Below are 16,239 nucleotides of genomic sequence, written 5' to 3' on the forward strand. Positions count from 1 at the left end.
TCAACTACACACAAATACTAAGACTAAGCAAAACACACAGAAAACTCACACCACATATAGCCGCTTCTACTTCGCAACTGGCGAGCTAACTTGTGCTCGGCGTTGTTTGTTTCGGCGAGCTTCGCTAATTAGTCTTACGTCCCGCTTGCGTGTGTTTAATAAAACCATAACGGCAATTCAATCCAGCAGCAATGTAAGAGATAGATCTCACCTGTGGACGCCAGACATCATGATATAGACTAGTAATTTACACTGACGTGATTTCTAAATTCTATCACACACATATTACATAACAGTTTATTGGAAGAGCTGATTGTAGATTTTGCTGTGAACGCGGACACGCGCGTGTGAATACTCAGCTCTGTAAATGTGTAATGATGCGTAACTTGAAGACGTTTCGCCTCTCATCCGAGAAGCTTCTTCAGTTCTAAGGTCAAATGGTCTAATGGTGGAGAAGTAAGGCTGGTTTTTCCACCCTCTTTACACGTCACTTTTCCCCACCCACTACAAAATATTCTGTGAGTCGCAGGCGCCTACGGTACTAGAGACCAACGGACTACATCCTGTTCGCGCCCGACACAACGCAGGCTCAGATGGACAGACTACCGTGTGCCTGCTGTAAGTGTAAGCTTTATTCTTTTATAAACATATGACATACGTGTATTAGAAGCTCTGTGTTATTATAACGATGTTTTGTTGCAGTGGCATTCGCGGACCGATCTGTGCTGAAAACACGATTTAGAGAACAAATGATACAGTACTAAGCAGCTAAACCCGAGACAGACACAGGGATTCATCTTTCATGTAGTCCGAACAAACGCACATACAGTCTGCGCTTACTCAGCTTACAAATATTTGATGACCTCCGAGTCACACAGAAAATGCTCACGATTTTAAAGCCAAAACACGTTTTTATAGATTCAAAGACAAATAATGTATATTTATATAGTTATTGTACAGATACACACAGTAAAAAGGAGCTTGTGTTTCAGGCCTGGTTTTGGATTTGAATCCTCGCTGAGAGAACAAGATGGCGAGTGCTCGCGGCAGCAGCTCCGTGTCGTTTACGATCAGCTACCTTTGTCCTGATCCTCAGTAACATTTAATCGACTTGTAGAGCTTTAATACCTAAAGTATTTGAAATAAGGTGTGACCTTAGATTAAAAGTGTTCCTTCTTTAGTGCTCTAGTTACATATTTGTAATCTTTGTGGAGATTCTAAAATAATATTAGTCTTTTTCCAACTGTATTTTCCGTGTTTCAGAACAGTTTACTGGCGTGTTAAAGCTTATTCACAGTACAAACAGGGTTTTTTGTGGGTGTAATTTTGATCACGGAGCTGAAACACGTTAAAAGTCATGTTTTAGTCTTCCTGTGCCAGCCTGTTGTGTGTTACTTTAGTTATAATGGCTGTTTTAAGCATAAACCCTCATGTTGCTGAGCTAATCCTACCCCACAGCTAGCAGGCCGTGTTAGCGACACGGGAAGGGCGCGTCCCCTTTCTTAACGGCTGTTTCTTCTGATGTTGTTTCGTTTCGTTTTTTAAATAAAAACGTAATTTTTGTAGTCAAGGTAGTGTTTGGGAGGATTGCTAAGGAAAAGCGTTGCTCGGAGACTCTAAACGACCACTGTGTTTAAACTGCGACAGCAAACAACGAGAATAACGTGTGAAAAATAAGATTTGAATTTTTAAAAAACGTTGGGTTGAGTAACATCTACACCAGCATTCAGCTTTTTTTCAAGCTAACAAGATCAAGTGTCTAACCTGTAATTTACTTATATGACTCAAAGCTGCCGCTGCAGAGTCCTCACACTGAGTCGACACAAACCACAGTTCATCTCCCTCAGTAACTTTGGCGATGTAAAGCACAACTGAAAGCTCTGCTGAATTCATTTATGTAAGCTTTGCACAAACAGTGACTTCTTCCTGCCTAATCTATAACGAATAAAATCAAATATCTGAGTAAAAGCAGTTTTTAGTGTGTTAGACTATTTCCTGACATCCAAAGCATATTGGTTTTGCTTTATTCACTGATCTGAACTGCCGTGTTGTTTTCAGAGAGAAACACATGCGTGAAACCTGAGCTTACACTGGATCAGTTAGTTTTTTTTTTATTCCAGCAGTGTGATGTTCAGTTGTGAGTTTAACAAACTTAAAAAAAAAAACCTCAAACTGTATCAGCAGCTTATGGCACAAAATGGAAAATGCAGTTACAATTAACATTTACATGATCTACCACCACTTTGTTGATGATGTTGTCATTTTCATATTCTGTGGTAATACTGATCTCGCCTGATAGGAGGCAACATGTATGACAGATTTTAGTGATTCTGTTTGTGCTTGGGAGTCTCATTTTGAGGGGAAATGAACTTTGACTCTATGATCATATATTGATACTAGTCAATAAGTGTGCCACTCCCAACCATCAGTGAAAACACTGTTAAAGGGGTTTATCAAATGGCAACAACAGCTTCATTATATTTATCTAGATCCTTTACATTTGTCACTTCTACTGTTTTAATTTTTGTTCCTTTTTGATGCAAATCCTGCAATTTCAAGCTTAAGTGAAAGAAAAAAAGATTATTTCATTATTTATTTTACGTGATCTCGTTTTAAAGCCCTCACAAATATGCCAGTTTGCCATAAATTACATTAAACGACTTGTTAATTTCCTCGGGTTTCTTTCTTGTTTAACTTTCTGGAAGACTCCATTGTGGCCAATGTCTAAATGGATACTAACAGTAGCTGTAGGGATCATCTCCGATCCTGTGAGTCAAGGTAGTGAGACGGTTAAGTGCTAGTTACTTGTAGCTACCTGGATCTAGCTGCTGTCGGGTTCATCATTGCGTTTTAATGTGTTTAAAGTGTCGGTCTAAGATTACGGCGAATTTAGCCAGCGGTTTAGCACCGGCTACAGCTAATTGGCGCCTTAGCTAACCAATTGCTTCTGTGGGGGCCGTTTTTACTTGGTTTAAATACCAGCGTACGTCTCCGATTACAGAGGGTGGTATTAATACTCGAATCGATCTTGGACTACGACAAATGTAGCAGCGGATGACTAGTAAGACCAAACAGTGATGGCCCTGACAGCAGCTACATCCATGTAGCGCCAGTTAGCTCTAGCCCGTGCTAACTCGCTGGCTTCAGTTAGCCGGAGCAAGACTGTCGGTATTAATACTAGTCTTGATCCCCGATTACGGCTCGTGAATGTATTGAGCCCAGTCTCTAGACGGTTAACCGCTAATTAGCTGTAGCTACCATCTATACGGATCGCGATTGCTTCGTGTTTATGTCCGTGTTGGTCTCCGCTTTGTTCAGTGCGAGTTAGCTGTAGCCTGAGCTAGCTGCTGCCGGGTTACCGGTTACCGGCTCCGCCATGTTGCCAGAAACTTGATGCTAATGCTAACACACCAGTATGAGCTGCCAGCGAAGAGTACACTGGATTGTGCCCCCCATCGTTGCTGGGTTACAGTAAAGGCGGTTTAATCAAAAGTCAGACCATGAAAACTGTAACAGACACAATCTCAGATGCAGTTGACGGATAAGCTCGCAAAAGCTGCTTTAACGGATCTCACCTGTAAACAAGGGAAGTAAGACACCGACAATCAGGCCGAATAAGAGAGAGATATCCCCCATTGTGTGGTGGGATTCAGAGGATCTAAAGATCAGTGTAATAAATATCCAAGGATGGTGCGATTAGACCAACAAACAATCTGAGAGTGCAACAACTCAACTCGATCATTAGCCGGGCGTTTCGTTGGGGCACACCTTATGCGCTGTGGGCGGTTTTGTTTTTTACTGATCACATGTTTGTTTCAGATGTCCTACATGGGGTTTGGGAGACAAAAGACAAGACCAAGTTCTGTTAATTTATTTATTTAGATTTTAACTTTAGACATAAAGTTAAAATCTAAATAAATAAATAGAACTTGGTCTTGTCTTTTAACTTTATGTCTAAAGTTAAAATCTAAATTTATGTATGTGACTTGCAGTGTTATCTTTCCATTACAATAAGAAAATGGATTTAACTATAGTTTGAATCTCGATGTTTAAGTAAACAGATCTTGATAACCCAGAGGAAAAACAGCAATGAAAGATCAGGTGTTGTTTTCTTGATATATCGGCAGGTGCTTGTACCTGCTTGTAATAAATAGAAACGATAGTATTAAAAACATTATGGTCTATAATTAGAAGACCCTGCCCAAATTACAGCTTTCCAAAGCCAGAATCCAGGTTTGTAACCTATTAATTCACACTGAAGAAAGTATTTTGTTTTATTAGAATGGATAATATGAGAGTATTAAACAAAAATTGAGCAGAAACTTTCCTCTCGTTTCAAATTCTAATAAAAGCGACCAGGTAATGTTTAAGAGGTACGACAAACTGACGCTGGCGAAGACTAACATGTCCGTGTCACTGCTTCTTTCCACTTTTTTCAGCCACTAGTAGATGTTAACAAAAAATGCCACCTGATTGTTAAATAACGACAATGTTTACTGGGGAAGATTACTAGATGTATCAGATGATTTTGTTTTTAATAAGCCATAGTCACTGTTGTCAAACCAATAACATTCTTTTTAAAAATAAGAACCTTTTTTGTCATTAAGTGTTTAATTCAGTGTTTTAAGGAAATTAAAAAGTATTGCTGTGTGATATATATTTGATATAGTTTACCTTACGAACACTGTTTTTGTACCAACAGAACGGCTTGTGCTCAGAGGAAGAGGGCGGGCTTTACATGGTGTGAGATTGGGGGGGAAAAAAGCTGAAATGAGTGAGAAGGACGATGAAGGAAACATCTGTGCTGTGTCTGCTCTGTAAGTAGAATCTCTGAGTTTGTTTGAATTCTTGTACTTTGACTGTCTGCTCTCCCGATAACTGATGATGGAGGAGAAGACATGATTTTCTTAGGACAGAAAGTGTAGATTAGGCCTGCACAATAAATTTATTGTCATATGGGCGATGGGCCCATTGCAAAAGATGGCGAAAACTGCGATAATTGGGTACTTTAAAATGTTTACACACGTGCTTTAAAGAATTTACCAATCAAAGAAACTCCTTTACAGATTTGACCAGTCGAATGGAGCCCTTCACAGCGTTAATCAATCAAATGGATTAGAGGCCCGCCTCCTACGTAGGTGGGGAGCGAACAACGCAGCAGCAAAGAGTCAGAGTTGTAATGGCTGAGAGCGAGATACATGACGAGAACGCTACTGACTATGAACTCGTGGGTAAAAAAAAAAAAATTGTACCTCGCTTATTTGGAGGTACATTGGATTTGATAAAGATGACGTTCTCCAAACACAGGTACTCTGCAAAACTTGCCGAACACTCGTGGCAACCACCAGAGGAAACACGACTAATCTCCACCATCATCTTCAAATAAAACCACAGAGAACAGTTTGAAAAGTTCCAGAAAGACAGGGCTAGCCAAACAAAGGTTGCTAATGTTAAGACAAAGAGCACAGCAGTCCAACAGCCGTCTCTGTATCAGAGTTTTTCAAGTGGAACTCTATGAGAAAACGTCAAAGTGGTACAAAGCAATAACAGAGGCCATTACACATTTTCTGGCTTAAGACATGATGCCTATAAATACAGTTAGTAGAGAGGGCTTCACCAGTCTGATACATAAAGTGGACCGGAGATACCGCATCCCCTCACCAAACTACTTTTCCCATGTCGCCATTCCACAAATGTACGAAACATGCCGCAAGACTGTCATGTTTGAACTGAGCCAAGCTGAAAACTACGCAGGCACTACAGACCTATGGTCAAGTCGTACAACGGAACCATATATGAGCTTCACAGTGCACTTCCTCACCGAAGACTTTGAACTGAAAACATGGTGTCTAGAGACTGTGTATTTTCCAGACTCTCACAATATAATTTAAGTTATGTTTATCTAAAACTAATTATAGAGACCGGGAAGGATGTCTTTCAGAATTCAAGCCTCAGGAAAAAAGATTTTGGGAACAGTGTTTCAATGTTAAAGTGCACTTTGTTGTTACACTGCTAATACAGCAGCTTTCTTTAAATAAAACTGTTGCAGTAAAACTGAAATTATGTTTTTTATTTATTTTATCGCAAGTCATATCGTTATCACAATATTGATCACAGTTATCGCAGGTTTTCCTAATATCTTGCAGCCCTAGTTTAGATGCTGGTCACCCATCTTTAACTATGACAGTGGTTCTCTCCTTAAATCGCCATGGTAACTTGTGTGGTAGGACAGGTTAAACCTTTGGGGTCAACGGGTCAAAATCACATGACCAATTTAAGACTACACGGCTACAAGATGCAGCAGCTCAGAGTCTCCATTTCAACTTGGGTCGAAAGTGCGGACTTCAAACTATACACCAGTTTTTTAACTGTGTCGATGGGCCACGTAAAACCGGAGTTATGATAAAAAATACACACAATGTTTTTTTTCTGAAGAAAACAGTGGTGTTTACTTCGGGAAGAACGGTAAAAATGGCATTTTCTATGGACAGCGCTAGCAAACACTCTCGGCTTGCGAGTGAACAATAAAGAAAAAAAGAAAAAAAAACACCCCTTCCCTATTGGTGTTAGTTTACCATGTCAGTCAATCAAAAAATGATATGGCAACACATGGTACTTGGTTGTTTAGAGAGGAGGGGAAGTTTTTAGGAGTGACACCCGTGACGGAAAGCGGGCGAGCAAAAGAAAGAGAGAGAGAGCGAGTTTTCATATGTGAGACATTAGTGACGTTTAGCGTGTTTGGAGGCTATAGTTAGTGTGTTGTGTAGTTATTGTTTTGTATTGTGTGGCAGTTATACTGCTGAATGTGGCTTCTTAGCTTACCATAAAATTGATTCGACATCAGTAAGCACAACGAGAATTCATACATAAGACGCACCGGATTATAAGGTGCACTGTCGATTTTTGAGAAAATGAAAGGTTTTCAAATGCTTTAACCTTAAAGTCTGAAAAATACGGTATATGAGTTTTGTAAGGTAGATTGTTTCGGGGCAGGAGGACGTTTGTTTGCAGCCATCAGAAAGAGAATTAAAAAAAATAAAAAGGTAAAATTGAACTATGAAGAAAACGCGGAGATGTCAGAGGTTCATACACAGTGGTCTACAAAGTGGTCCAAGGGATCTTCCAGGAATAGTGGCGCTAACTTTTGGAGAACTGATTGGTCAGGAGACGATGATTTCAATCCCTGTTGATCTATAATCTAGAACGTAACTGATTCTAGAACAGTTCACAGCACAAGTTACCGTGTTGATGATACTATTTTAGGGTCTTACTTTACAAAGCCTTAAAGAATGCCTTTAGGAAACTGCTGTTGTAGCTGTTTGAAGATATCAAACGACAAATGATTTGAATATATGCTGGTAAGCAGTGAATGACCTTTTGTAGTTAACTCTGAGGTTAGAGCAAATCCTGCTTCAGGCCTGCAGGACTACTGAGTTCAGAGGAAAAAATCGACTCAACTCTGGGTTATTTGTCAGCTTGACAGGATGAAGGCCGACTGACATTGAAGTTTTTTTAATGTATAAAAAAGAAATTATAATCTTAGTCTTAATCTTAACATACAGCAAACATTTTTACTGACTAATAGATAACCAGATGAGATGGTGTGTGATGCTACTATTGAGGTAACAAACATTTTCTAATATTAAACTAAAGAAAGGAAAATTCCCTTTCACTCAAACATCAGCCGGTGTGCTCCAATAAGAGGACTCACACCTGAACAGCGTGCTGAACTTTGATTAGGCCAGATTGAATAATGTGACTGATTTTTGTGTTATAATTAAAACAACAGCAGCAGTATCAGTAGGACTGTGCCTGCTGCACTGACGTCATCTGTATGTGCTTTGTTGTGTAGACGGTGGTGGATCTGCAGGAAGAACTGAGGACGTCCGTCATGGACGAATCATCATCATCAGAGAGAAGAGAGAGAGTCCGAGCTGAGAGGTAGAGATGCTCTTGTTTGTCTCATGGTTCAGATTTCAGAGTCACAGACGATGGACAGAACTCGTGTTTCCTTTTCCTGTGATGGCCAAAAGCTGTGGCGTCAGATTGTAGTGTGATGTCAGGCATTTGATTCTCACTTGAATTCTTAAAGGAAGATTTGGGGCCAGATTCACTAACATCTACAGCAGCACACAGCCTTGTCTGAGATTAAAAAGCTGCTGGATGTACTCAGCGTCAGTTTGACTGACTGTTGTATTGTTTCAGCTGGTTTTATGGTGTTTGTAAGAGTTTCAGGAGGAGAATATTTAAACTAGTCACATAAATATGAATTTGAAAGCCTGTGGCACACAACTTATTGCAAATTGTATAAACTTAGCCCCCCCTTCAAAAATTGTCTTGCTCCTTATCCCTAAAAGGAGGGAGGAACATTACCAGATAGAGTAATGGTTCTTTGCACAAGCATTTTAAAGCTGCTATTGCTTTGGCTCAACTCAGTCCTCTCACTGAGTGTTTAGAGGCATAATACGGATTTATGCCTCTAAACACTCGGATTTTACTGAAACGGAGCAGAAATGAGCCGAGTTGTCTTTATGTCAGCGGTGTGCAAAGAGCGAGCGACTTCTCTCTGATGAATCTGTAACTTTGTGGTTCACAGACTCAAATGCTCAACTGCGGTTACAATTTATATTTTACAACACAAGTAATCCTTAATATTGGATGGACTGTGAAGACTCTTACAAATGAAATCAACAAAAGAAACATAAACCCTCAAATTTCCAAAACATTTTTCACTGCTGTAACACGTTTCATTGTCCTCAGCTTTACTAAACATGTTAGTATCTGGGTAAAAGTGATACAGTGACACCAAATACTAAAATTATACCAAATAAATTGATCAAGAGGGCTCATCTCGCCTGAAAGGAGGCAACAATCTGCAAACAGTCAGACTGGACTTGAACTAACTGCTGTCACTCTCGGGAGGGGCCCAGGATTTCAGACCATAAGGGCTCTATTATTATTGTCCGTTTTCCTTTTTGCACAGAATAATTTGCTTTGCGTTTGTCAAGTCACTGCTAATACTGTAAAACAAGAAAAGCTGCCACACTCTGGTTTCTTGTTACGGCTGTAGGTCCGGGTCCTTATGGGACATCTGGTGGTTCCGGACCCGGATCGCAGACGCCCGTTTTATAAAATAAAGAACCAACGTCAAGAGCCAATTGAATTTCTGATTCATAGATTCAAGAGCGTAGTGTCGGCTAGGCTAAGCTAGCCTTCAAGGCTGAAATCTCACCTGCAGACGAGGCGTAGCAGACATGGAGAACACCGAGGAAAAAGTACAGTTTCCCGAACCCCCCATCTCGTACTGGTATCTTCTGTGAAGCTGAAGATAAGTGTTATAAATGTGTAGAGAAAGCAGGCTCGATACCGCGGTTGACCGGCACTTCTGAAGCACAGGCACTTCCTTGTTTTGCCGCCTCCTGCTTTCTTTCTTTCTTTCTTACAGTTATATTGGCGGTTGGCAAACAAGTGAAAGGTGCATTACCGCCACCAACTGGAGTATGGTGGAACGACGCCCAAAAAAAAAAAAAAATTCTCAAATCCTGCCAAACAGGTTCCCCTCTCTTAAAAACTGAAATAAGGCCTGATAACTTTTACTTCCCGAGTCCTGCCGCAACAACTCAACCAGATCCAGTTTGATTTTTAGGTTACTAAGATTTTGAATCAAATGTCTCCTCTCAACCTGATACCTCTGACACTGCAACATGACATGTTCTACAGTTTCCTCCACCCCACAGTAATCACACTTGCCAGTACTATGTTTCCCTATCACGAACAACGTACTATTCCATTCAATATGTGGAATGGCATTTCCAGATGTTCCAGGACTAGATGTTTTCCCTGATTTTTCTCAAGGATGCCAATCACAGGCTCACCTGTGTAAATCTGTAGATATGAGGAATAGCTGTTTTTTGCATCACAAGCTGCCATGATTTATATATCAGATTGGCCTGGATTGCTGGCCATGTATTACCAGAAGGAGCATTTTCCATGGAAATGGACTACGCTGTCACCTCTGAAGATCAGAGCTAAGAGCTTGGAACGGGCGGACTCTTTTTACATCTTTAATATATTCTGCAGGCTTATTGGGCAGTGACGTAAACAGACAGTAATTGGAGGACTGTTGAAACCTTTATTTACAGGTTTATAGGAAAACCTTTATTTACAGGTTTTCAGCTGAGTGTATACGTGGTGGTCGGTGTGTGTAAGTTCTAGTCGTACTTGTCTTCTTTGGTATCTGCGCCTCATCACTACGGTGTTGGTCTACAATAAAAAAGCACAGAGAGATCTATATCAAAATTCTACAAACTCGTCTAAGTTGTATAATTTTCATGTTAGCAATTATAAATGATCGTGTTGCTCACCTGCTGCTTCCTGGTTCCGATATTGTGAAATATCGGGGAAAATGATGCCCCGGGGCCCACAAACAGTTTATTGGTTTCTTAGAGGAGGAGGAGGTAAGGTATGAGTAGAAAGTGTGGGAATTTCATTTATCTTTATAGGATTATTGTTGGTTATTGTTTTCAATGTGGGGATGTTGGAAATGTTTGAGAATATTCCAGGTATTTTATAGATATTTGTTATGTAGTATTTTGTTTAATCCTGAGTGTAAACTGCAGAATGCTTTAATCCAATTAACGAATCCCAGAGACTATCAGTGGTCTTGTATTCGGATCTGTACACTACAGATACAAGAACATGGGAATCCACGTATTCTTTATCAGTGTCATTCCAAATGTCGCCATCAACTTCTTTTCTTTCAAGATTTGTCACAGCAATGATGTCGTTCTTGTCAATGGCATAAAAAGACACTTATTCTTGTCACAGCAAACCTGGTGAGCCCAGGTTAATGCCGTGTGAGCCAGGAGGTGCTGCACTTTTGGATTTGTATATTTCAGCAGAAGCAGCTTCAGCACCTGTGACCTCCTCATCAGATGTGTCTGTGTTGATGCTCTCTATCATCCTCCTCGTCAGAAACTGGCTCATTCACATTGCAATGCTGTTTTCTGTATTTTCCTTCAGTAAAGATATCATCCACAGCTTGGCTTATTGTAAATCTTCACATATTTGCGTTCTGCAGACATGCAACTCACCAAGTAAACTGAGTTGTTCTGCACATGCCGTACATGACTGACTATGTTGATCTGTACTCTACTTGTAAGTTCGAGTCACTGTCCCAGAAAGTAAGAACTTTCTGTTGGAAAATATCAACTTTTTCACTTCTCCTAGGTTTTAATTCAAATGAAAACCTGTTAAATATATATATATATACTGTTTTTGTACCAACAGAAAGGTGCTCAGAGGAAGAGGGCGGCTTTACTTGGTGTCAGTGACAGAAATGAAAAAAAGCTGAAATGAGTGAGAAGGACGATGAAGGAAACATCTGTGCTGTGTCTGCTCTGTAAGTAGAATCTCTGTGTTTGTTTGACTTCTTGTACTTTGACTGTCTGCTCTCCTGATAACTGATGATGGAGGAGAAGACATGATTTGCTCTGTAGGACTAAGGGTGTACATGCAGGTCTGGGTTTTCTGTACAACGAAGGTGGTTCCCTTCTTACTGGGGTGAGTCGCCATGGTGACTTGTGCTGTAGGGCAGGTTGTCATCCAGATGAAAGATCAAGAAACAGCTTTTTAATCCATCGATTTAATTTCCTTTTGGGACAAACTGCAGAGATTTCCACGTCTCCTTTGTCAGGCTGTGGGACAGAAAGTGTTTAAAGTTTCAGAGCTCTAATGTGCAGCTGTCACCCTAATAATACACACTTCTTTTGCCTTACATCTTTCTGTGTGAGCAAATGTCTCCATCCAAGGTTGGGTGGGGTCACTTATGTGAGACGTGTCCCCATGCAGTCCTCCACAATCCTGACTGCGTGGTGCTAGAAGTGGATGTTGACTGGTTGATAAGTGGGCGAGGATAGCACAAGGTGGTGATTTCATACCTGCCGATTTCTAATCGGCTCCAGAATAGGTTATGTTCACAGCACAAGTTACCATGGTGATATTATGGTAGTCTTTACCTTATTATAGCCTTATAAAGCCCACTGATGCAATTGTTGTTATGATTTGGTACTATACACACTGGAAGTGTGTTTGGGGTCACTCTCCTATCAAACAGGATAGGAGAGTTTGAGGACTTGACTTTAACTCTGCTTTGTTTGTCAGCTTGACAGAATGAAGGGAGACTGACACTGATGTTTATTTTTAGTATCTGAAAAGAAAATATAATCTTAATCTTAATATAAATAAAGCTTAAATGACTAATAAAATGTGTATGTCTGTGTTTTTCTCCGTGTTTATTTTGCCATTTCGGTTGCTTCCTTGTACTTTTACTTTAAGATGAATCATTTCAATTAACCTCAATAATTATAATAAATTCTTACAGGTGGTCCAATGTTTCTGGATTACCCACAGCCCCCTCTGTCTGCATAAAAGCAGTGCTGGAACATTGGTGTACCATGGCCACGTGAGCATCAGGGGAACAGCATTGTCCTTGTTGCTACAGAAAATGGTGAGAAAAAGTAATTAACAATGGAGGAGAGACAGACCGTCATAACACTTAGATGTAGGTCTTGTAGTCTGATGAATTATAATCTGAAATCTTCGGTTCATCACGCAGGATCTGTGTACGCCATCGAGTAGGCGAAAGAATGGTTACACAGCATTCTGCAGCGCCATGCAGTACCCTCTGGTAAGCTTGAAAATATGGAGTGGCCAGCACGGTCTCCAGACTTAAACCCCATCAAGCTGGTTTGGGATGAACTGCACCAAAGAGTGAAAGCAAAGCAACCTACAAGTGTCAAACATTGTAGAAAGAACGCCATGACTGTGTTCTGCTGTTATATCTGCCAAAGGTGGCTACTTTGAGAAGTTGAGAATACATTTGTCTTTAAATTGATTCTGATTTCTTTTTTAACTCCAATTGCTTATTTGTACTGTGCTTTCATTTCAGAGTACAATGAGACATTAAACTGGATAATTTCCAATAATCTCTGATGAAGCTGGATTGACTAAAGTTATTGTGTCGTGTTTCCATGTGTTCAGTAACTTTACTGTTATCTGTATTTTGTTTCTAAGTGCTGTCGTCTTCACAGCAGTGATCTGGTTTCTCTGCAGTTTCAATAAACTTTGGTCTCACTTGATCTTCTGTTTGTTTCACAAAGATGTCTGATGGACAACCTGAGTTGTTGTGATGAACCCAAAACACTTCAGTTTTCTTCAAAGCAGATAAAGTTCCTGTGAGCCACAGACAGCAGGAACGATTTCACACATGAATCTTAGTTACTGTGAAGTTTGTCTGTTGACAGCAGAACTGATTTGATTGCAACTCATTTAATGGACAAAATAATTTTCAGGTACAGCTGCACTCAGCTTTTTCTGTATCTACACGATGGATCATTGTTCATTATAAAACATGATGTGAAAATTTAACCCCGTTTTATAAAATGTTTAACAACAAGTTTGCTTGAAGGGGGAAAAAACACAGGATACAACTTTGCAAAGAGACTTAGAATAGATTATAACAAAGTCAAACTCTTATTTTAATAGATGCATATCAAGATTTGGTGATATGAGGGAAACTCCATTAATAAACGGTCTTCATGTACAGTGTGTTGGAGTTTCTGCATACTGATGAAACTGTCTTTAAAAGAAAACTGACAATAAATGCATCACAGACACGTCTGATTGTGTTAAAGCTCCCTGTGGTGGAGGGCTATTAAACCACCACAAAATGTGGTGTTATATCTGCCGAAGGTGGCTTTGGTCTCACTTGATCTTCTCGTGTGCTTCTGTGGGTTTCACAAAGATGTCTGATGGAAAACATGAGTTGTGGTGAACCCAGACACACTTGAGTTTTCTTCAAAGCAGATAAAGTTGATGTGAGCCAAGACTTAAAGCAGCAGGAACACTTTCACACATGAATCTTATGCTACGTTCACACTGCAGGCGATGTGGTGTGCATTTGGATTTAGGCAGTGTTGTCTTTAACTTCACTGAATGCACGACCCCAAAAAATGAAGGTCTGATAGGTGAACATGTTAAGATTTGGTAAAAAGCTGAAATGTTATCATCACATGTGTTGTAATGTGTGTGTGTGCATGGTATATGTAGAATCTGGTCCTGTGATTGTAGATTGAGGATTTCTATAAATGAGTGAACTCTAAACCTTAAATAAATGTGTCTGTTCCTCCAAACTCTGATTGGGGCTGCCACCCATGGTACGTCAGCAAATTTCAGATAACAATAGTTGTACATCTACAGAAAATAAATATTTCAGACAAACATAAAATTTTGCTGTTTTTATTTACACATTTCTAAAACATTATGGGCCATTTATACATGTTATTTAATTAAATTACACACACAATACAAAATATATAAGGAAAGATGTTGTCTTTAACTTTAGTTCATTATATTCCAGTAGGCAGTATTTTTTTTTTTTTGGCAACTTATCAGCTCAGTGTTAATTAGAAAGACTAATTCTTGCTTGACCAGACTAATTTCTTGGGACTTTCCAACAGATGCTTGAGAATAGGGCTGGGCAAGCAGCAGGCGCACCTCGCAAACGGAGGGCGCCCTTACTCCCAGCAAAAGAGTGATAGAAAACCGACCAGTGCCTGTGCCGTCCCCAGTATGCGCTGGCATGACGTCGCGCAGCATGAGTAGGAGCAATTGTCTAAAAATGTTTCTGGTGTTTTATCACCTGAGACCACGTGGTTTATGTTAAATTTTCCTGTGAGTTCAGGTCACTGAGGTGTGTTAAATGTCAAAAATATCACTTCTTTGTTTTTGCTTCAGCTCTTCAGCAGGATGTTCAGGTGAAGTTTGGAGATGATGTCACTCTCCAGTGTCAGATTTCCACAGATGAAATAATCTCAGTGCTGAAGTGGAGCAGAGCTGACCTGAACACAGACGGCTACGTCTACTTCTACAGCAGGGGTGGCCAACTCCAGGCCTCGAGAGCCGGTGCCCTGCAGGTTTTAGATCTAACCCTGTGTCAGCACACCTGAATCAAATGATTAGTTCATTATCAGGCCTCTGGAAAACTTCAAGACATGTTGAGGAGGTCATTTAGCCATTTGAATCAACTGCTGGATCAAGGACCAATCTAAAACCTGCAGGACACCGGCTCTCGAGGCCTGGAGTTGGCCACCCCCGTTCTACAGGAACAAACGCTCCTATGAAAACTATCAACATCCATCTTTTTATGGCCGAGTGAAGCTGAGGAACGCGGAGATGAAGGATGGAGACGTTTCTGTGATCCTGAAGAATATTACGTTTAATTTATGAGTATGTGACACTCATAAATTGGTTTTGTGGCTCTTTGGAGATTTAAAAGAAGCAAGAGTCACCTCACTGAGGCGGACAACCAGCAGGAGGTGTGGAACCTGCTGCTATCACCGCAGCAGCGATCCGGTGTCTCTGCTTCTTTTTCTTCCCTTGTAATTCTGTTGGTTTCACAAGAACATCTGATAGAAAATGTGAGTTGGTAAAGAACAAAGAGCAAATGTGTAGTAACAGTAGAAGAAAACAGGATACAGAGTAATTATATTTATTGATTGATTTGTGAAATTAAACTCAACTAATAAGCTGTGTTTATGTACAACATGTTAGATTTTTTATAAGCACACCGCTGAAATTATCTCCTTAAGATAACTGACAGTAAAACATCACAGACGCCTCTTCAAAGTAAAGTTCCTTCAGTGGAAGGTCGTGATCATTTGACAGAAATCTGCTTTTAAACGTGAAGCTGATTTAACAGGATAATTGAGTCTCAGGTGAACAGCAGCTTATTGCTGTGTGACTGTACCAAGATTAAACTGTGCTGTGGTGCTGCCATCTACTGGCACCTAAGTGCAACAACAGCCTCTTTAAATGTCAGTAACATAGACTCAATGTCTGCACTTTGTGCAGAAGCTGTTTTGTATCTGGCACAGAGGAAAAGTCACACTAACAGATATAAACTTCACAACATGTATTTGTGAAATACTTTTTACAGGTTTGTTCGCACAGGTGGTGTTACATCCAGGCAGTAACCTCATCCATCCTGCTGTGACGTCACACAGTATCAGGAGTGCTCAGCTCTTTAAATTAAGAGCCCAGTCACACATGTTTTCACTGACACTGAATGCCACGATATCTACAAACATAACCACATATATTTGTTCGAGTTTTTGATTTAACTATGCTAGTGTGCACAGGCGGCCACTTTATTAGGAACACCTTACCAGTATTGAGGTG

The 16,239-nt window shown here is 40.2% G+C and overlaps 1 protein-coding gene and 1 long non-coding RNA gene across 5 annotated transcripts in view; one reads left to right on the forward strand and one right to left on the reverse strand.

Annotated features, from left to right (window-relative positions):
- The window catches only part of LOC309695753 (uncharacterized protein), a 199,567-nt gene that overhangs the window by 5,038 nt on the left and 178,290 nt on the right, over positions 1-16,239 (reverse strand). Inside the window, exon 1 of one of the 2 annotated variants that reach the window (XM_082516618.1) lies at positions 50-368. The exons of the other annotated variant lie outside the window; for it this stretch is intronic. Within the exon in view, the coding sequence (XP_082372744.1) occupies positions 50-56 (7 nt within the window). The 5' untranslated portion in view covers positions 57-368. Of the gene's footprint in view, positions 1-49; positions 369-16,239 lie in introns of those variants that run through there. 2 annotated transcript variants of the gene reach the window in all.
- LOC309696210 lies at positions 499-13,139 on the forward strand. Of its 3 annotated transcripts, XR_014273382.1 has the most exons (7): positions 499-618; positions 4,703-4,817; positions 7,853-7,941; positions 11,290-11,401; positions 12,383-12,508; positions 12,617-12,851; positions 12,950-13,139. It is a non-coding gene; the product is annotated as an uncharacterized lncRNA (long non-coding RNA). The 3 variants fall into 3 exon arrangements; XR_014273383.1 differs by having other exon boundaries at positions 502-618; positions 12,617-13,139; XR_014273384.1 differs by having other exon boundaries at positions 554-624; positions 12,617-13,139.

The sequence above is a fragment of the Aulonocara stuartgranti genome, assembly GCF_965226115.1.
Source record: "Aulonocara stuartgranti genome assembly, chromosome: 3".
NCBI lineage: Eukaryota > Metazoa > Chordata > Actinopteri > Cichliformes > Cichlidae > Aulonocara > Aulonocara stuartgranti.